The following is a 22,426-nucleotide window of genomic DNA, read 5'->3' as shown; positions in this document are numbered from 1 at the left end:
CCGATCCCGATAAGCACGCACATTTGTGACAAGGCAACAACCGCGACAGGGCATCGGCATTCGTGTGTCGCAACCCTTTACGGTACGTAGTCGTGAACTGATAGTCCTGGAGGACTTCCAACCACCGCGACAATTGGCCCGAGGGCTGGGCAACCCGTAATGAATACTGGAGCGCCGCATGGTCCGTCCGGACCGTGAAATGACGACCATAGAGATATGGCCTGAATTGTTGTACAAAAAAAACAATGGCAAGTAGTTCACGACGGGTGACGCAGTAGCGCTGCTCTGCCGGCGACAACACCCTGCTACCATAGGCGACCACCCGTTCGACCCCTCCAACGACTTGGGACAGCACTCCCCCAATGCCCGTGTTGCTAGCATCCGTGTCTAGCAAGAAGGGACTCTCAAAGTCCGGATAGCACAAGGGTGGGGCCCTTACCAAGGCGTCCCGGAGGGAGCAGAATGCAGCCTCCTCCTCCGGTCCCCACCGGAACTTCACTCCTTTTGCCGTTAAAGCGTGCAAGGGCTTTGCAATGGTGGCGAAGTGCTCAACGAATCGGCGATAATACGAAGCAAAACCGATGAAACTGCGCACGTCTGACACTGACGTGGGCGTCGGCCACGAACTGACACAGTCCGTCTTCGCAGGATCGGTAGAAATCCCCGAAGAGTCGACAATGTGACCCAAGTACCTCACGGATTTACGAAAAAGATGGCATTTGGCCGGTTTAAACTTTAATTTAGCCGATCGCATTCGCAAGAACACCCCTCTCAATCGCTGGAGGTGTTCTTCGAACGTTTTACCGAAAACAATGACATCGTCAAGGTAAATGAGGCACGTCTCCCACTGCAAGCCCGACAAAACCAATTCCATAAGACGCTGAAACGTCGCAGGAGAGGAGTGAAGTCCCATGGGTAACCGGTTAAACTGAAACAAGCCCCCTGGAGTCCGGAATGCAGTCTTAGGCTTAGACTCCTCGTCGAGTGGCAACTGCCAAAATCCGGACAATAAATCAAGAGTCGAAAAGTATCGCGCACCGGACAATGCGTCGAGAGACTCGTCCATCCTGGGGAGCGGATACGCGTCGGCCACCGAGATCTTATTCAGGCGGCGGAAATCGACGCAAAATCGCAGGGACCCGTCCTGCTTTTTAACGAGCACAATAGGTGCTCCCCAAGGACTGGAAGAAGGCGAAATAATGTCGGCTTCCAGCATATCGTTAACTGCCGACTGAACATGTTCCTTCTCAGCAGGACTCAGTCGGAAGGGATTTTGCCTGACCGGTGCCGCATCGCCCGTTTCAATGTGGTGGCGTAGCAGGTCCGTGCATCCGATATCATACTTATGTTTACTGAAGACATCCGAAAATTCAATCAGCAACCCGCGCAACGCACCCAACTGTAGCGCTGACAAATCGTCAGAGTCCGCGCACAGCATATCAATCCAATCTAGGTCCTCCTTTGATGGTACGCTATTCGTGGGGCTCGGATCAGCCTGCGCAACCAGCCTCTCCTCCGCAGGGACCCGTGCCGCGTGAGCCAGCACGGTGCCCTGCTGAATGACGGCCGGCCGCGCCCCAGCGTTTAAAACCATGACAAACGGATCCCTGTCTGCCCCAACCAAAGTGTGAGCCACCGATAAATCGAGACCTCCAACAGCCCTATTAGAAGGACCCAAAAGCATGGCCTGTTCCGAGGCCTCCTTCCCCCATGGCTTCCGTAACCGGAGGGGAATCAACATTTGTGAACCCGGGGGCACGTGCACGGTCTGTGTTGCTAACGCCTGAATGGTAGCGCACGCCGTCCGAATTACATTAGGGCTCGTCAAAAATGAAATACGGCGACCCGATGGTAGTTCAATGCAACGCTGATCAATGAGAATTTTGATGGGCATTTTCGCCAAAAAATCAGTGCCCAATAGGCAAGGAACCGCCAGGGAAGATGAAACGAAAACGGGTCCCGACAATTTGATATCACCAATGCAAATGGACGCCCTAATCTGACCGATAATGCCCAACGATCCCCCGTTAGCGGCGTAAAATGGCACATCCACCGGAAGAAGCGGACGACATTGTACCGGGAGAATATTATAAATGAGATCCGAAATAATAGTCGCCGATGCCCCCGTGTCCACTAACACCCTGACCTCGACCCCATCAATCGATCCGGTAACGACGGATGAACCCGCTGAGGCAGCCACTATTCTGTGCCCCAATTCCGACCATTTAATGTCTCCCCGGTCCCGGCCGAACCCCCCTCTCCGAACCGAATCCCCGAACTCTACTCGGCTCTCCCTCGTCGCAACGCGACGACCCATACGTGTCGAGTATGCGGGCCAAGCATGTGAGGTGCCGCGACTTGCCGGGGTTTGCAGTGATGACTTGGGGCCTTGGTCGTCGTCCAGCCGAGGTCCCATGGCGCGCTGACGTGGGGCGCGGCAACCGGAGGCCACGTGGCCACGAAGGCCGCAGTTATAGCAGGTGATGACAGTAGTCGGAGATCTCGGTTGCTCCAGCTTGCGGGCCGCTCGCAGAGGCGAACGACCCCCCGACCTCCAGTCCCCCGCTCGTCCCGCGATGAACGCGTCCTCTCGTGGGCTGACGACTTGGGGCACGGTGTCAACCGGACCCGGAGTTGAGGCCACGGCAGCGTTGCAGACGACCCCCTGCTTTCGTTGAAGGACCTCGTGCGCTTGCATGCTCGTGGCGACCCGTAATGAAGAAATATCGGTGTCGTCGGCCGTGTTGATGGGGACCCCCAGGTCCTGCGCCAACTTGAGCAGCTGCTCCAAAACCATCGCATCTTGGCCCTCCTCGTCCATACGAGGGAACGCGGCGTCAGCGAGAGCGAGCAACGCCGTGCGGTAGGCGAGCACGGTCTCCGTGTCCGCCTTCCGTCTTGCGTAGAAATGATGGCGGCACGCCGAGGGAGGACCGTAGACTTTGGCCATGAGAGCCAGCGCATCCTTGAGCGTGGAGCGGTCCGACCTGCGTGCGGACGTGAAGGCCGCGAGCGCGTTGTCGTCCAGCATGGCAGGCAGTGCCCGCAGTGCCGTAGCGTCGGACCAGGCGGACATCTCTTGATGCGCCAAAAATCTGCGCTGAAATTGGCTCCAATCCCCGCCTTCCGCCTTGAATGCTGACAACGTGGGAAGGCGCTGCTGAAAGATAAAGTCGTCCTCCTCCTCGTGCTTCCTCTCTGCCCCCCCGTCGGTGTGTAAGATGGCGGCCCCAGTGGCGGGTGTGTGATGGCGGTCCGCCGCGCGCGTTGGTGACGTCAGCGGCCGCGCATGGAGAACCGCTGCCACGTGGTGATGGCCGTTCCCGCCAAAAGTTGGAGCGGATGAAATGGCGGGAATCGCCAAATCGTTTTGGCGGGAATCTGCAGGGCGACCCTGTAGCACGTCGGCCGCCGTCCCCGCTCCTCCCGACGAGCTGATCTCCGCCAAGATGGACGCGGCGGCGAGCAGCAGCTCCGCCAGACGGGAGTGTGCCTCGCGAAGCACGGTGTCAGTCCCCCGTCGCTCGACCGGCGCCGTCGGTGGATCCTGCCCCGTGGGCAGCTCCTCTTCCTCACCCCCTGATGCCCGCTGGCCCGCGTCGTCGAGGTTGTCCTCGTGGTCAATCCCGTGGGTCCGACGGTTCCTCCTTGTATCCATGCTTGGAGGACCGTTTCACTTCTGACGCCAGTTGAAGTATGGGAATTGACGGCAGGAACTTCTTGACGGGTAACACACTTTTATTAAATCCTTTAGGTATCACAATACAACGTGTGGTCTCTCTTCTTCCTCCGACACACTCCACTAACCTCGTGTAAGCTCTAGGCCTCTGGCTACACCCGATACACTTGACTCGTGTAGACCCTATGCCTCTGGCTACACACAATATACTCGACTCGTGTAAGCCCTATGCCTCTGGCTACACAATACACTCGACTCGTGTAAGCCCTATGCCCTGGCTACACATAGTACATTCGGCTCGTGTAGACCTATGGCTACACCCACTACACTCGCCTCTGGGTTACACAGAGTCCCGGTCCCCTTAGGACAGCGGGGCTAGGTACCGCAGGGCTCTAGGTCTTCATCCCCGTCTTCCTTCTTCGCTGGTTACACACTGCCCTTACGCCTGTGTGCATCCCCTTTTATAGCCCCTGCTCACGAGGGACGGAGCTGATGCGGCGTCGACGTGAGCGTCGTTCCTTAATGACCCAATCACGACGCACTCTCTCTACGATCCGCTTTCCCCAGCGCGTGTTAACATTACTCCACCAATCACACTGCGCTGCCACCTGATCACTCCCTCTCAGCGCGTCACCGCCCACAGCCAATCGGTACCCCGTAACCCACGACCCCGCGCTGACCCCTGATCCTCCACCGTCAGCGCGCGTCACCACCTACACAGCCAATCATCACGCACTGTGCATACGATCCTTAATCCCAGCGCGTATCACCTCTACATGTGTATGATAGGGGCAGCGTGTGTATGATAGGGGGCAGCGTGTGTGTGATAGGGGCAGCGTGTGTATGATAGGGGCAGCGTGTGTATGATAGGGGGCAGCGTGTGTATGATAGGGGGCAACGTGGAGCGGAGCGCGCGCGGCTGCGTGGATGGAGAGAGCGGAGGAGGAGGAGCTGGTGGTGGGTCGTGGTGGCTGTGGGCCGCCCACGTGATCCTGGGGGCTCAAGGGTAGAATGCCACGTGGGAATGTTGTGTGAGTCCCAGGGCAAATTGTCCCTGCTGATGCCCCCAATACCCCCCCCCCATCTGCACGGCTCCGTGTGGTGGCGAAGTGGAGGTGGTGGACAATCCAGAGGGTGTTGCGTGGATGAAGATTGAGATGAGTAGAGCGTACGGTGTTAGTGACCGTGAAGAGGAGTGAGTGGTGGTGGTGGTTGGGAGTCGTGGTGGTTTAACAGTCGACACGAATGAGGCGCGTGATTTGTTTGTTGAAATTCCTTCGCGCCGTACGTTGCCAACCTGCTCATAGGAGGTGCGGGGAAGACGACGCTGCCGATTGATCCTCGCAGCTGCAGGTGAAGGAGATGGTGCTGCACACTCGCGCCGTGCCAGGCCAGCGTGGGGCAGTGGAGCGGGGGTCGGGGTGGGCAGCTTGGAGCGACTGCAGCGGAGGTGGTCGCTGGCTGGCGAGGGGTGATTGGGGGGCACTGGGACACGGGGGGCCATGAGAATCTTGGGACCTGCTCCCCCTCCCCCCTCTCACACCCGCGCCGATATCATCACGCACAGACAATGACAAATGTCAAGAGAGGTACGGGGGGGGAGGGGCGGGTTTGGTCTCGGGGGTCACGACGCCGATCGTGGAGGAGGGGGCAGTGTCTCTGGGGACGCAGGCAACGAGGGCGCGCGCCAAAGACACAAAGACAAAGATCACCCGTGTAGCCTGCACAGGCTGTTGGGGCAAGTGCTGTTAGCGAGCACCTATAAGGCCGGAACGGTGGAGGAGGGGGTGGGAGGCCAGCACCACGCCCGGCCGCCTTTATCTCCCCAGTGGCGATGTTTACACACCGCATCAGGTACTCATTTGAGGCTGAGTCGACCCGGGGGAGGCGCAGTGCCGGTTCAGATAATCGTCGCTGGTTTTGGCCGTGAGCGGGAATATAACTCGGGGATCCGGGTTCGTAGTGCAGCGCGCTAACCGCTGCACCACCACTCCTCGCCACACTGACACACACACTGACACACAGCCTGACACACACACTGACACACACTTTTTAGGACAAAAATATATTTAATTACCAATTGCTTAATGGTGCAATGCAATCATCTGAACCATAGGTGGCAGCCATCTCAAGCCAGAGGACGAGAGGACTCTAGCCGCCACGCATATAAAGGATTTAGAGCGAAAAACTTTGTTTTTACGGGTTATACTTGTTTTTTAGTTGAAGCGTACATTATAGGAGGCGGCTATTTTATCTCGCTCCGTGTCTCGCTCCGTCGTTATTGCCGATATCAACCGCGTGGCCGGCACGGACGAGGAACGCGCGCAGTGCGATCCGCGTTGCGCGAGAGATGCCGACGAGAATTGGCAGCAGACAGAACTCCGATTTGCCACGGCGTCGTCCGGGTTTTATTTATTCGTTGCTCCTTAGTTCGTTTATCATCAAAATCACACGTTTGTGCGTGTAGAACGGGCGCCGCTTGAACCGAGAAGGGGCATTCAAGGGCACGTGGGAGTTGGCGTCTCTGTCACGTGGTACGCGTCACACGGTGTCTGCAACGTGACGAGTTTCTTCTGCTGCTGGAACTTCCCCTGGCTCGCCCGTCCAAGCTTCAATCTGACGTCGGGACGTTTCCAACAACAACAACACAAACACTCGGCGAGTCGGCGAGGGAGACGATGAAGGCGAGTTTACAAAGCGCCGCTCGCGCTCATCCATCAGTCACCTGTGTGAGTGTTAGGTGTGTGTGAGTGTTAGGTGTGTGTGAGTGTTAGGTGTGTGTGAGTGTTAGGTGTGTGTGAGTGTTAGGTGTGTGTGAGTGTGTGAGTGTTAGGTGTGTGTGAGTGTTAGGTGTGTGTGTGAGTGTTAGGTGTGTGTGTGTGAGTGTGAGTGTTAGGTGTGTGTGAGTGTTAGGTGTGTGTGAGTGTTAGGTGTGTGTGAGTGTTAGGTGTGTGTGAGTGTTAAGGGTGTGTTAGGTGTGTGTGAGTGTTAGGTGTGTGTGTGTAGGAGTCTGTGTGTGTGTGAGTGTTAGGTGTGTGTGAGTGTTAGGTGTGTGTGTTAGGTGTGTGTGAGTGTTAGGGGTGTGTTAGGTGTGTGTGAGTGTTAGGTGTGTGTGTGTAGGAGTCTGTGTGTGTGTGAGTGTTAGGTGTGTGTGAGTGTTAGGTGTGTGTGAGTGTTAGGTGTGTGTGAGTGTTAGGTGTGTGTAGGAGTCTGTGTGTGTGTGAGTGTTAGGTGTGTGTGAGTGTTAGGTGTGTGTGTTAGGTGTGTGTGAGTGTTAGGGGTGTGTTAGGTGTGTGTGAGTGTTAGGTGTGTGTGTGTAGGAGTCTGTGTGTGTGTGAGTGTTAGGTGTGTGTGAGTGTTAGGTGTGAGTGTTAGGTGTGTGTGAGTGTTAGGTGTGTGTGTGAGTGTTAGGTGCTTTGTTGTTTGCGATCCAGAACAGAACATCCCGGTTGACACATATATGGGCATCATTATCACACGGCGATTCGCTCAGCTACCCCTGACGCAAACATCTGCGCTCAATCCACCCCAGCGTCAAAGTGATACTTGCTTGCGCTCCGTCAATATCGACTCGTGTACGAAGGCAAATAAAATATTTCTATCGCGCCACATTGGATTAAAAAACACCGTCAGAAAAGATCGTGTTAACGGTTCAAAGAGAGTTGTTTTTATTGTCAAAACTTGTTTAAACAAATCAATACTGTAGCTATTCCAGGGAATTGCGCATTCGAATTGAACGTTCCCATGCGCTGTATGCACCTGGTACCAGTTTACATGTCAGGCAGTGATTGCTACAAAATATAAAGCACATTGCAAAACGTACAGGTGGTTTTGGGCTCCGTATGCAAACTCAAACATTAGATATATTTTTTCCGAGTGGTTTATCCAGAAAAACAATTCCTGAAATTGTACTTTAAAGGTTTTTGGCTTTTAATCAAAGCTCAATAATATCAACAGCCCTTTTTCAATCCACTCCAAGATGCAGGCAGTGACCAGACGGGTACTTCACCAGTGGTCAGCGCCCAAACAACCAGCAGTTCGGATGTCACCCTCAAACTCGGGTTTCTGAATCCACAGCACAATCACGTTCCTTCACAGTGGCCAGCTAGGAACTTGGTTGGGCAGAAAGCTCGCGGTCACGTGACGCACTTCAACCAATCCGCGAGCGTGCTACACGGTGGGAGGGGCTATGCACGACAGACAAATAATCCCTGGTGGGCGGTGGGGAACTGTTGTTCCTACTTGTAACAAAAAATTAACCCGTAAAAACAAAGTTTTTCACTATAAATCCTTTATATGCGTGGCGGCTAGAGTCCTCTCGTCCTCTGGCTTGAGATGGCTGCCACCTATGGGTCAGATGATTGCCTGCCACCATTAAGCAATTGGTAATTAAATATTTTTAAAAAATCCCTAAAAAGTGTAAAATTTTGGAAAAAATGTTTCACGAACATTAATTTTCACGCACAACGAGTCTGTGTGCAAAATGTCAGCTCGATTGGATGACGGGAAGTGGGTTAAAAAACGACCGAAAGATTTGCACGGTCCTAAGCAAGCAAGCAAGTGAACTTAATATAAAGGATTAAAATAAGTATAACCCGTAAAAACAAAGTTTTTCACTATAAATCCTTTATATGCGTGGCAGCGAACTTAATATAAAGGATTTAAAATTATATTCGCCTGTGGAGGACGCGGGGATCGATCCCGCAACCTTTGGCATGGGAAGCGAGGGCGCTACCAACTGCGCTACTCCGCCACGGCCTGTGGAGGGGTTACGCTCTGGGCTCTTACACTCTGACGTTCAGCCAAAGCGATAAATGAGTTCTATTTGAATATATGTAAAATATTTTTTTTTTGCCTAAAAAGTGTAAAATTTTGGGAATTTTTTTTCACGAACATTAATTGTCTGGCACAACGAGTCTGTGTGGAAAATGTCAGCTCGATTGGATCACGGAAAGTGGGTTAAAAAACGAGCGAAAGATTTGCACGGTCCTAAGCAAGCAAGCACGCAAGCAAGCAAGCGAACTTAATATAAAGGATTTTAAAAAACCCACTGCATATATACGCTTAAGACAGTTCCATGAACATGAAGTGTAGACAGGTGTTGTTCTCTCTACATCTGCTACCAGCAGCAAAGTCTATAAAACTTTGCAGAATGGAACATGTCACAAATCTACTTTTATTTAGGCATTTTTTGGGGGTTTTTATCAAGTAGGTTATAGCAGACAGGCCCCGTACAACAATCTCCTGGAGTATGAGAACATCTGATTTTGCAAAAACCTTCCCACTTAGTATTCATCCTTCCAAAAGATGCAAATTTGAAACGATCTTTGAACAGTCGAGCAAATGCAACACAACAAAAAAGCACATGGCTCTGAACATGGCTATCTCCTCTGCATGGAAACAAAACGTGTTGTATATTTCAACTCCAGATGACTTAAACGGCACGTTTTATCTTTAGACGTGACTTTACCGAAAAAAACAAACAATAATTCCTGCAGTCACGAAAGCTCCAAAATTAAGAAGGAACAAAACTGATAAGTCAGTCACTTCTTTCTTGGAAGAGACAAGTTCCTGCCTGGGGTAGTAAAGCCAAGATGCTGCTTTATATTTTATTGACTGTATTCTGTAAAAAAAAAAACTATGCAAGCAAGCTCAAAGGAATTTCGATTTAAAGCTTTCGTGACTGCAGGGATTCATCTTCTTGGTCTTTCGGTAAAGTCACGTAGAATGGAAATAAAATAATAATAAATAAAAACAGACTCTGTCTTCTCGACAGACCTGTTCTTCACCTGAGGACGGCTGCTTGTGTTCTGGCCGAAACGTCGTTCTTTCGGTAAAGTCACGTAGAAGGAAAATAATAAAATAATAACAATAAAACATCATAAAATTATTCTCACGACGTTTCGGTCACAACGCAAGCAGCCGTCCTCAGGTGGAGAACAGGTCTGTCGACCGTGACTTTACTGAAAGAACCAAGAAGATGAATCCCTGCAGTCACAAAAGCTTTAAATCAAAAGACACCAGCTTATTTACCCCAAGGGCTTTTCATACAAAGTGCATCCCACGGCCCACACAACCTCCCACCATCATCCATCTATCACCCCCCTCCTCTCCTCACTCCAGCCCCTCTTCCTCTTCGATGTCAGAGCATGAAGACAATCTTGGCATCTTGCTCCTGGGCACCTCCAGGCTGCTACTGCCTCCCCAGCTGCCAGCACGAGGAAAGTCAACGGCTTGGCGAGCGTGCGCTCGCAAATTGTATTTGGCAATGCTGCGTTTGCGATACCGATTGCCGACAGAGGACAGATGACTGCCAGAGGGCCGCAGCGCTGAGAACACTTTGGCACGGATGCCGTCCTTGGTGTCGATGCCGTCATCGTTGTCGTCCTCGGAGCTGAGGTGGACTGTCTCCTCACTGGACGAGCGCTGCAGCGTCGTCTCGCTGGAGATCGTGGTGGACACACCATGCTCTTCGATTCCACTCAGCAGCAGTCGCTTTTTGGCTTCTGGGACTCCCAGTTCATCCAAGTCCTAAAATCCAGCGAAACACAGAAAATATGCACACACACACACACCAAATTTTGTTCAGCGATACATTGATAATTGTTTTATTACCCTTCTATCTGGCAACAAAACTGACACCTTTTTACAAGGAGTCATGTTTGTATAGACCGCAATACCTGCAGTCATAATGCAAACAAAAAACACAACTCTGATAATGTGCACTGTCCCTGAAGTTGATTGGTCCACACCCGAGACAAGTATTGTGGTCTATACAAACATGACTCCTTGTAAAAAGGTGTCAGTTTTGTTGCCAGATAGAAGGGTAAAAAAACAATTATGATATTTTTACTGGCAAATGAGGTTCCCATAGTGTACGATACAACATTCTTCAAATTTCTGACGACGTGTATTCCTCAGAGCAATCTATATATATAAAATCGTTCATGTCTGTCTGTCTGTGTGTGTGTGTGGACTTTGGCCCATACGCACTTTCATTGGACGGCGGTTGCCCCTGGCAACGGCTAGCCGCGCCTTCGCCGCTTTCATTGGACCTGGCAACGGATAGCCACGCCTTCGCCAAGGGCTGCAGTTTCATTGGACGGCGGTTGCCCCTGCCAACGGCTAGCCACGCCTTCGCCACTTTCATAAGCTCCGTATTTAATTAAATAATAGCCATTACACAGTATTGTTGGAGCGCTAGGGGGGGGGGGGGGGAAGGAACGCCACCCGTACCCTGCCTCTTCCAAGCCGACAATTTTAGGCGAGGCCGCAGGCTTTGCACGCTACTAGGCCTCGACACCCACCACGCCACTCTGAGGTAAATTCATCAAAGTTTTTCCTACTCTTCACTACACCCCCACCACAATGTGTGCTATTAATATTACTTTTAAACCCAACGCGCCAACAATCGATTACTTTAATGTTCACTGTACAAATACTCATTAAGCTGGGTGAGCGTACTACCAGTCTATCATGTACACTGTAGCCTGCTTATTAAGCTCGGTGAGCGTACTGCCACTCTATCATGTACACTCTAGCCTGCTTATGAAGCTGAGTGCGTGTACTGGCAGTCTATAATGTGGACTCTTGCCTGGTTATTATAATCGATTCTTTATATGTTCTTTGTACAAACAGTCATTAAGCTGCTTGAGCGACCCCAGTTCCATTCCAACTCACGCCCACCACCGCTGACGATTATTTGAAACGGACCTGGCCCTCCCCTAGGTCCACTCAGCCTCAAAAGCGTAACTGCTGTCGTGTGCGAACATCGTCACTGGGGAGACAAAGGCGGCGGGGCATCGTGGATCCAAGTCCCGGGCGAAGCCGGGTCATGTGTATGTGTGTTTGTGTTTATGTGTATGTCTGTGTGTCTTGCTGGGCACGCTGAGGAGGGGCATTGCGGAGCCCCAATGCGGTTTCAGGAAAGGGCGGTCCTGCACAGATGCCATATTTTCTGTCCGTCTGCTACAGCAGAGGTGTAGGGAATTCCAAAAAGACCTACATCTCTGCTTTATTGACCTGGTCAAGGCCTATGATACCATCAGTAGGACTGGACTCTGGGTTGTTCTTCGTGCTTTCGGAGTCCCTGACCCTCTGCTCACGATCATTAAGGACCTTCATGATGGTGAGCGGGCCCGGGTAAAACTACGTGGCCGGGAGTCGGAGCCTTTCCCTGTACACCTTGGGGTGCGACAGGGATGTCCTCTGGCTCCCACATTATTTAACATCTATTTTGACCGCGTAGTTCGTGAAGCCTTCAATAGCTGTACCGGGGGAATTTCCATTTGGTACAGATATAATGGGAGGCTGATCGACGCCCGGGTGCGATCAAGGGATGGCTCCCTATTGGTCAACCACGTTATGTATGCCGATGATTTGGTAATAGCTGCTCATTCAGAAGAGGAGTTGGAGGCGCTGCTGCTGAGACTGGAGCGTGCCACTAAGAGGTGGGGCCTTACCATCAGCCCCACCAAAACCAAGCACCTGCCTGGGTATTTTGTACCATCGGACACTCCACCCCCACAACTCCCAATTGGTGATGGGGCAGTTGTGGAGAGAGTGGAGAGTTTCCCATACCTGGGCAGTGTGCTTATGACCGGCTCCAGTCTATCAGCAGAGGTCTCACTCCGAATCAGTCGAGCGGCAATATCTTTTCATCGGTTGCGTAACGCTGTGTGGAAGCTACCTGGTCTGTCGCTCCGCACGAAGCTTCAGGTCTTCTCGGCCACGGTCATTCCCTCCCTTCTCTACGCTTGCGAGACGTGGACCCCCCAGGTGGAGCATCTTCGCCGGTTGGAAACATTTTGGCTGGCCTGCCTACGATCCATCCTGGGTTTAACCAGGCTGGATTGTGTGAGGAGCTCACAAATCCTTGAAAGATCTGGGCAAAGTCCCATCAGTGAGCTCCTCCGGCAGGCAAGGCTGCGTTGGCTGGGTCATGTAGCCCGCATGCCCAGCCACCGCATGCCTAAACAGCTTTTGTTCGGCCGGATCGGGGGGGCTGGACGGGCGCGGCACGGGCTGGAGAGGGGATGGAGTGATGTGGTACAGGAGGACGTGGAGCTGAGTGGACTTGCCGATGACTGGTACCAGCGGTGTCAAGATCGGCCTCAGTGGAGGAGGCTCGTGAAGGACGCTACTGGGCAGTTGGAGGCAGTCGCCCTCCAACAACAACGGAGGGCGGAGGAGCGACGCTCACAACAACGAGCGGAGCGCCGGGTGGCTAAAGCACAGCAAGTTGGCACAGTAGGGGGCACAGGTGGTGCATCAGCCAGTCATCTCGGTCATCTCGGTCAGTCGACCCGTGGCACCTGCTGGGTCTGCCCCGTGACCTCCTGCCAGCGGGCTTTCGACACTTCACGTGGCCTCAAGGTGCACTTGGCCTGGCACAAGCATCGTGGTGACGTCACCGCCACTTAGTGGCGAATGGCGGTTGTTGTTGTTGTTGTATGTATGTGTGTGTATGTGTTTGTATGTTTTTGTGTGTTTACGCTCGCATTACACAAATGTGTTGCTGGTCTAAGGCGTTCCTCGCACAGCATTGCCGCTTTATTATTTCAGTCGTTTACTGCCTTACGCACCCTGAAAGTCGTGTGTGTCTGCAGCAAGCGCGTGTATGTGTACCTATGGACGCGCGCGCGTGTGTTGTGTAGGGGGAACGGTAGTGTAGTGCTTAGCGTGCTGTCTGTGTCTGTGTGTGTGTGTGTCTGTCTGTGTCTGTCTGTGTGTGTCTGCGTGTGTCTGTGTGTGTGTCTGTGTGTGTGCGTGTGTGGTGTGTGGGGAGCGGTAGTGTAGTGCTTAGCGTGCTGTCTGTGTGTCTGTGTGTGTGTGTGTCTGTCTGTGTCTGTCTGTGTGTGTCTGCGTGTGTCTGTGTGTGTGTCTGTGCGTGTGTGGTGTGTGAGGAGCGGTGGGTGTAGTGCTTAACGCTACGCTGCGCTACCAACCCGGCGAACCCAGTTCGATTCCCGCTCACGGCCACCACCGGTGACGATTATTTGAACCTCCCCTAGGTCGACTCTGCCTCAAACGAGTAACTGCTGTAGCGTATTAACATCGCCACTGGGGAGACAAAGGCGGCCGGCCGTGGTAGATCTAAGTCCCGGGCGAAGCCGGGTAGTACAGCTAGTTAATGTACAAAATCAGTCGGTATTACCGGTAGGAACCACCTGGTTCCACCAGCCCACAGGGGATTATTGTGTCTGTCCGTCGTGCATCCAAAAATGGGAGGGGTGGGGCTGGGTGGGGAGGGGAGGGTGGGGAGGGGCTGGGTGGGGAGGGGAGGGTGGGGAGGGGCTGGGTGGGGAAGGTGGGGAGGGGCTGGGTGGGGAGGGGAGGGTGGGGAGGGGCTGGGTGGGGAGGGTGGGGAGGGGAGGGTGGGGCTGGGTGGGAAGGGTGGGGAGGGGCTGGGTGGGGAGGGGTGGGGCTGGGTGGGGAGGGGCTGGTCACCCCGTGGTGCCCTTATAAAACTCAACGTTTCACCTACTCACGCCGGCTTGTGCCCGCCCTCACAGTTGGCCATTGACCGAGCAACCCAACGTTCCTACCCACTACCTCCGCAGGAGGAATGTGTTTTTTTTGTACCCACTACTGGATCAGGACTCCTCAGCCTCCTCACTCGAGCTATGTGACCACGATCCATCTATCAACTACACACGAACTAATATTCTCACAACTCGAATCTCTGTGGTGGTCATCCTCTTGGTGATGTGTGCTCTACTTTGGATGCCACTCCAACACCGGTCTTGTTTCCCAGCCACAATGCAGTCCAGTGATGTGCCCTTGCCCAAGCCCATCTACTTTTTGCAGTTGTCAATGTTTCTTATTTGCATGTTTCGGTATCCACGTGTAATGGGTTCCGGAGACACTTGTAGAGGTACTTCTTTATTACAATACAACACTCCAACAGTCCTGATACTCTGTTACAGCCTAGGTACACAGCCTAAGTACACAGCCTAGATACACAGCCTAGGTACACAGCCTAGATACACTACTCTGGCTACGCTCTGGGGTCCTCCGGCTACAATTACCCTAGGGGAGGCTACCTGACCCGACCCAGCCAAGGTGTGGGTCTGGACTCTGGCTTCCTCGGAACTCGCCCTCACAAGGACGTAGAGCCGGGAGTCCCAGAGTCCCACCACTGGCCCTCACAGCGTCCCGGCCCTTACAAGGACAAGCGGGACGAGGGGGTCCAGGGTCCTAAGCTGGCTGGCTGGCGGGTCTTGAGCTGCGACTGGCCCCGATCGTCCAGGGAGCTGCCCTTTTATGCCTCGTGCCCAACGAGGGGTGGGGTTGTGTGCGCCCCCAGGTATCCCACAGAGCACACACAGCCCCCCCGTTGGTGGCGCCAAGGGGCTTAACTGTCTGGGGTGCCTGGGATCCTAGCGCCTGCCGCCAAGGGCTTCTCTGCCTAGGGTCCCAGAGCCCCCTCTTGTGGCACTACAATCCTCACTACTCACCACTCACCCTCACCACTCACCCTCACCACTCAGCACTCACGCTCACCACTCACCCTCACCACTCACCCCTCTCCCTCACCACTCACCCTCACCACTCACCCTCACCACTCACGCTCACCACTCACCCTCATCACTCACCCTCACCACTCACCCCTCTCCCTCACCACTCACCCTCACCACTCACCCTCACCTACACACGTATTAACTCTTTACAAGTTTAATTCCAACCTTCCATCTTCTCCATGCTTCTTTGTGCATTTTTTATGTTGCAGAAAAACTTGCACTACTTAAAAATAAATCCCAATCCTGTAAACGTTAAAAAACACACGTAGTTTGCATGGAAGCGTCCGTAGGAACTTGCCTGTAGAGTAACGTCCTATCAGCTGTTGGACACTCGACAATCCACGTGAAGTGAAATTCTCCAAAAACTCCAAGCAGTCGATTTGTTTCAGGAAGCTTGAGACACGAAAAAACAACACACACAAGGCTCCAAAATGTTAATACCAAATACAAGAAGCACGAACAAGTACTTTGTACGGCTGTATTACATTAACTTGCACATTTTTACTCCGTCAACATTGCGATTAGAAATAACATGTGAAGCAACACTTACATTGCTTGTACTGTATATCCCTATAAAAAATAATGAAATTTTTTTTGGAAATCCAAGTGCAAAAATCAGCCCAAACTGCATTACGAACTTTGCGTTTCGCTTTAAAGCTTTCGTGACTGCAGGGATTCATCTTCTTGGTTCTTTCGGTAAAGTCACGTAGAAGGGAAGTAATAAAATAATAAAAATAAAACATAATAAAATAATTCTCACGACGTTACGGCTGCTTGCGTTGTGGCTGAAACGTCGTGAGAATTATTTTATCATGTATATTATATTATAATATTATATTATTTTATTATTTTATTTTATCATGTATATTATATTATTATATTATTTTATTATGTTTTATATTTATTATTCTATTACTTCCCTTCTACGTGGTGACTTTACCGAATAAACCAAGAAGATGAATCCCTGCAGTCACGAAAGCTTTAAATCGAAAAATGACGACGATGTTTAAAGGTGGCGACGATGATGCACCTAAAGGGCACTTACTTGTAAAGAGCGTTGCCAGGCTTGCCGCTGTCCGGCAGGGTTCCAAGCCGGGCCGGTGGGTTGTCTCCGTCCGGTGGCCGTGGGGGACCATTGGATCCACTCGCTTCACCCGTCACAACATCCTGTGCAACGCCTGCAACCAGTGGATGAGCATTCGCAATAAAACCATTTACACCTCAACACATATACGAGTAATATTGAGTTCATCCTCTTGGTTCTTTCGGTAAAGTCACGTAGAAGGGAAGTAATAAAATAATAAAACTTCATAAAATAATTCTCACGACGTTTTGGCCACAACGCAAGCAGCCGTCTTCAGGTGGAGAACAGGTCTGTCGGAAAGACAGCATCTGACAGCCCTGTTCTTCACCTGAGGATGGCTGCTTGCGTTGTGGCCGAAACGTCGTGAGAATTGTATTTTATCATGGAATTTTATCATGGAATTGTATTTTATCATGGACACAGGTCTGTCAGAAAGACAGCGTCTGACAGACCTGTTCTTCACCTGAGGACGGCTGCTTGCGTTGTGGTCGAAACGTCGTGAGAATTGTATTTTATCGTGTTTTATTTTTATTCTTTTATTACTTCCCTTCTACGTGACGACTTTACCGAAAGAACCAAGAAGACTGCGTATCACTTTGTGGCAAATTGTGTCACGTCTTTCAATTCTATCGCGTGCCACGTTTCCTGCAGAGAAATGTGCTGCGCCGAGCAGGGAGAGCTTGCGTCACCTGATGAGGAACCTTCGCCGGCACTGGAGGGTCCCTGGCTGCCGGTCAAGACTTCCTGTGAACACTCGCTGCCGTGTCGGCTGAGGTTGAACGGCCTGCCACGCAATTCCGTCACGTATCTGGGAGGGAGAAAAAACCCAAAAAATTAGCCCGTAAAAGTTTTTCACTATAAATCCTCTATATGCGTGGCATCGGTTTAATTTTATTTTTTCATTCTAGATTTTAAGCTTTCGTGACTGCAAGGATTCATATTCTTAGGTTTTTTCGGTAAAGTCACGTAGGTAAAAAATTAAAATTAATAAAAGTAAAATAAAATAAAAACAAAGTTTTTCACTATAAATCCTTTATATGCGTGGCATCGATTTAATTTTATTATTCATTTCTGTTTTTCTTGAGTAAGAGTTTCATTTTTATCACATTGGTATTTTAAATTAAATATAAGGAAAGTCGTATATGAGGATTATAAGGTCAGTTTTTGTATGATTGTTTATATTGTACATTTATGTTGTTTTCTTGAATAAGAATTTGCATATCAAGAGGAATTTAGCATATTTATGGGAAATGCAGGTATGTGATTAGTACTACTCATGCCCGTGCATTATGCAGGATTAGCAGCATCAAAGGGAGGGGATATGGAAATATGCTAAATTCCTCTTGATATGCAAATTATTTTGTCAAGGCGCCCTTTCCCCCCCCTTCCAACCCAGCGTATATACATGCTCCAAGCACGTGTGCTGTTTCATTCAGACGCTGTCGCCTCGACAGACCTGGTTTTCACCTGAGGACGGCTGCTTGCGTTGTGGCTGAAACGTCGTGAGAATTATTTTATTATTTTTATTTTTATCATTTTATTACTTCCCTTCTGTTGCTACCATTTAATTACAGCAGCAATCGGGAACTTGTCTCGTACGAGCAGCGATGTGTCTATTTCGTGTTCACGTACTGTTGTTGCTGCAGGTTGCGCAACACATTGACATCCGTGGGCAGCGTTCGGATCAGCTCCAGGTTTTCCTTGATTTTCTTTAATATTTCAAAATGTTCTCTCCCATGCACCTACATACATACAGACCGCAGAGCAAATTCTTTCAAACATGAAATGCTTATTGTGACATGTGATTGCGAGGAATTTAAACGAAAGCAGGTAACTTACCAGGAGGCGAAATATGTCTTCTTGGTCGGATGGCCAATTGCTGCCACAGTTGCTTGCAGTCATCAGCATGTCGTGCACCACTTTCACGCAGCCTGAGGATTTGGTTAAGTGGCAAAAAGCGGACAGGTAAGGCGAGTACACGCAGGGACAATTTCTTTCAGAATAATACATTTAAATGATGTCATCATGGGACCTCCTTTGCCAGTACCAAAATATACTAATAGGGTTTTTCCCCTTTTTTTTTCTGGCAACAAAACTGACACCTTTTGTAAGGAATCATGTTTACATTAACCACAATACCTGCAGTCAAATGCAAACAAAAAACACAACTCTGATAATGTATGCATTGTCTTTGAAACTGATTGGTCCACACCAGACAGCTTTCTTTAGAGCCGAGTCTCATATGATGTTCGACCAGATGACGCCAAAAGGCGTCATCATGGGACCTCCTTTGCCAGTACCAAAATATACTCATAGGGGTTTTCCCCTTTTTTCTGGCAACAAAACTGACACCTTTTGCAAGGAATCATGCTTACATTAACCACAATACTTGGCGTCATCTGGTCGAAAACCATATGAGACGAGACTCTAAAGAAAGCTGTCTCTGGTGTGGACCAATCCGTTTCAAAGACAATGCATACATTATCAGAGTTGTGTTTATTGTTTGCATTTGACTGCAAGTATTGTGGTTAATGTAAGCATGATTCCTTGCAAAAGGTGTCAGTTTTGTTGCCAGAAAAAAGGCGAAAACCCCTATTAGTGAAATTATATAATTTACAAAAACCTCAAATGTGTCTTAATAGCTAGACAGCACGTGTGTGTGAACAAGGGGCAGTCAAAGTGATCACCTTGGGAGTTCGTATCAGAAGCCGCCTCTCCACTCGGTCGCTGACTGCTGCCAGAAGACACCTTAGGCACTGGTGGGGTGTGCTTAACTGACTGAGCCTGTGGAGACTGACAAGTCTGGGTTGCTGCCTCTGCCAAGGCAGGAGGATACTGTCGCACAGACTGAGCTGCATTCTGCCTGGTGCGTGAAGGAGCCTTCCGATTGTTTGGAGACTGCTGCTGCTGCTGTTGCAGCTCCTCATCGTCCTGATGCATGCGCCGCTCGTCCATTTTGATATCTTGGAGATTTGAAGCTTTCGCGACTGCAAGGAATCATACTCGGTAAAGTCACGTAGGTAAAAAATGAAATTAAAATTAAAATAAAAGAATAAAAATCACAAATCCTGCATAATGCACGGGCATAATTAGTACTATTCACATACATGCATTTCCCATATCCCCTCCCTTGGATGCTGCTAATCCTGCATAATGCACGGGCATATGTAGTACTAATTACATTCCTGCATTTCCCATAAATATGCTAAATTCCTCTTTATATGCAAATTCTTTTGTCGAAGCGCCCTTTCCCCCCCTCCCAACCCAGCTTATATATATGCTCCAAGCTCGTGTGCTGTTTCATTCAGACTCTGTCTCCCCGACAGACCTGGTTTCACCTGAGGACGGCTGCTTGCGTTGTGGCCGAAACGTCGTGATAATTATTTTATTATGTTTTATTTTTATTATTTTATTACTTCCCTTCTACGTGACGACTTTACCGAACGAACCAAGAAGAAGAGAAAAATCACAACGTTTCGGAAGAAACACAAGCTTCCGTCTTCAGGTGAAACAGATATTTTGCTGTGACAGTTTCACCTGAACACGGAAGCTTGTGTTGCTTCCGAAACGTCGTAATTTAATTTCTTTTTATTAATTTTTATTTCATTTTTCACCTACATTTTTACATCTCTCCCCGGCGAAGCACACACTCGGGTCTCACAGCAGAATCAGCCCAGTAACTGGCCACTAAAACAAATGGCCAGAAAACAAATGCATTAAAACAATTTTTGTTTTATGGGCAGCCATTGTAAGGCATGTCTTTACCTGACCCGCCAAAAGAGAATTTCAAGAAATTACAGGAAAAGATAAAATAGTTTAAAAACATTACAATGTCTCTTCAACCACGACTATAGAGACATGGTAATCGCAATAATTGTACACTTAGACATTTTCAATGTTCAGCCCTATAAAACTGGCAGCAGACATTGTATGTAGCTAGGGTTCTCAAGTTTCGTACATAACAGGATAAATTCCACACCCTCGAAATGGCATTGCTGTTGCATTAGCATCTGTGCCGCCCATTCACTAGAATGACCAGTGGCATTGTAGCTAGGCAAATACAACTCTCACAGCAACTGTCATCATCAGAGCCATTGGCGATCCGATTAAAATTCTCACGGCGTTTCGACTGCAACACAAGCAATCATCATCAGGTGTGAAATCCACAGCAAGAAAATTTGAAAAAAATTAACCCGAAAAAACAAAGTTTTTCCACTATAAATACTTTATATGCGTGGCATCGGTTTTATTTTATTATTCATTTCTGTTTTTCTTGAGTAAGAGTTTAATTTTTATCACATTGGTATTTTAAATTAAATATGAAAAAAAAATTTTCCTACAAAGTGGAAAATTTTGGAAACAAATTTTCACGAAAATAAATTGTCACGCACAACGAGTCTGTGTGCAAAATGTCAGCTCGATTGGATCACGGGAAGTGGGTTAAAAAACGACCGAAAGATTTGCACGGTCGTAAGCAAGCAAGTGAACTTAATATAAAGGATTTAAAAAGCAATCACAGATGACGTTACCCAGAGTTAAATGAGCAAAAGGCAAACATCTATGAATCATCGTGGCCTGTCGAGCTTGCCACTCACTCTTAGCTAAATAAATGACAATCTCCAACGATACTAAGAGGTTCATCTTCTTGGTTCTTTCGGTAAAGTCACGTAGAAGGGAAACAATAAAATAATAAAAATAAAACATCATAAAATATTATTTTATTTTATTACGTCCCTTCTACGTGACTTTACCGAAAGAACCAAGAAGATGAATCCCTGCAGTCACGAAAGCTTTAAATCGAGATATTAAGAGGTCTTTAACATTCCTATTCAATCTCGGATTGTCTTGATAATTGTTCTTTACCCTTCTATCTGGCAACAAAACTGACACCTTTTTACAAGGAGTCATGTTTGCATAGACCACAATACCTGCGGTCGTAATACAAACAAAAAACACAACTCTGATAATGTATGTGCACTGTCCTTAAATTAAACACAATTGCATTTTCAAAAAATTCAAATAAAGCCCGAAGTCAACTCACGTCACACACGCAATTTGTAATTGAATGAGCACGTTGCTTAATTAATTGGCCTCAGGTCAACCCCTCAGGCTAATTAACAGCTGACCTAATTAACGACGTCTTAATTGGCCCGCTACTAATTAACAGCTGACCTAATTAACGACTCAATTTGGCGGGATTATTTCAACGAGAGATAATTAAATATCGTAGTGAACGCGTTGAACTTTAACAAGCACGGGTTGATCATCATCATCATTATTATTATTCTATTTTATTTGTCGAGATTTTTTGTTTACTAATCTTGGAGCTCACTCACAACTCACCCTCACCACTCACTCTCACCACCCACCCTCACCACTCACCCTCACCCCTCACCACTCTCTCACCACTCACCCTCACCACCCACCACTCACCCTCACCACCCACCACTCACCCTCACCACTCACCCTCACCCCTCACCCTCACCACTCTCTCACCACTCACCCTCACCACCCACCACTCACCCTCACCACTCTCTCACCACTAACCCTCACCACTCACCCTCACCACTCACGCTCACCACTCACCCTCACCACTCACCCTCACCACTCACCCTCACCACTCACCCCTCACCACTCACTCTCACCACTAACCCTCACCACTAACCCTCACCACTCACCCTCACCAATCACGCTCACCAATCACGCTCACCACTAACCCTCACCACTCACCCTCACCACTCACCCTCACCACTCCAATCGTCGCAGATGCAATTATTCCTTTAAAAGAGGAGTGGTGCTGGTGGTGGAGGGAGGTAGGGGAGGACCACCCACTCACCTTCAGATACTTTCCCCGCAACTTCACGGCAGCGGGGCTCGCAATGCTCACAACAGGTCGCTGCTGTCGGCAGGCAACGCAGCAGCAGCTGTAGTAGCAGCAGCAGCAGCAACAGCAGCTGTAGCAGCAACAGCAGCAGCAGCAACAGCAGCAGCAGTAACAGCTGTAGCTACAGCAGCAGCTGCTACAGCGTCTCGGCCTCGACTTGTGTAGCCCCTCCCCCTCTCGCTCTCGAGTCACATGACGTCATCCGTCCCTACGCGGACGCGTTCATTGGCTACAGGATGCGCGTGCGTGACGTCATC

The 22,426-nt window shown here is 49.7% G+C and overlaps 1 protein-coding gene across 1 annotated transcript; it reads right to left on the bottom strand.

The window, feature by feature from the left end:
* Nucleotides 1-4,980: 4,980 nt before the first annotated feature.
* On the bottom strand, nucleotides 4,981-22,201 carry LOC133362006 (uncharacterized). The gene is made up of 9 exons (XM_061580977.1): nucleotides 22,122-22,201; nucleotides 18,973-19,272; nucleotides 18,125-18,216; nucleotides 17,918-18,027; nucleotides 16,975-17,093; nucleotides 16,247-16,379; nucleotides 15,531-15,594; nucleotides 9,966-10,210; nucleotides 4,981-5,140 (listed from the first exon to the last, which is right to left on the bottom strand). The coding sequence occupies exons 2-9, from the start codon at nucleotides 19,238-19,240 to the stop codon at nucleotides 4,981-4,983; spliced, it is 1,191 nt and encodes a 396-aa protein (XP_061436961.1). The 5' UTR covers nucleotides 19,241-19,272; nucleotides 22,122-22,201.
* Nucleotides 22,202-22,426: the final 225 nt, after the last annotated feature.

This window comes from Lethenteron reissneri, unplaced genomic scaffold, assembly GCF_015708825.2.
Source record: "Lethenteron reissneri isolate LAM-NWPU_2019-01 unplaced genomic scaffold, ASM1570882v1 scaffold_1328, whole genome shotgun sequence".
NCBI classification, from domain to species: domain Eukaryota; kingdom Metazoa; phylum Chordata; class Hyperoartia; order Petromyzontiformes; family Petromyzontidae; genus Lethenteron; species Lethenteron reissneri.
This window is presented reverse-complemented; position numbering and strand designations above follow the sequence as displayed.

Excerpts from the sequence above, each read along its gene's own strand:
- LOC133362006 (XM_061580977.1), bottom strand. The coding sequence starts at position 19,240 with ATGGACGAGCGGCGCATGCATCAGGACGATGAGGAGCTGCAACAGCAG. Across the intron at positions 18,217-18,972 it reads TTCTGATACGAACTCCCAAG|GCTGCGTGAAAGTGGTGCAC; the intron begins GTGATCACTTTG and ends CCAAATCCTCAG. Across the intron at positions 18,028-18,124 it reads AAGACATATTTCGCCTCCTG|GTGCATGGGAGAGAACATTT; the intron begins GTAAGTTACCTG and ends GTATGTATGTAG.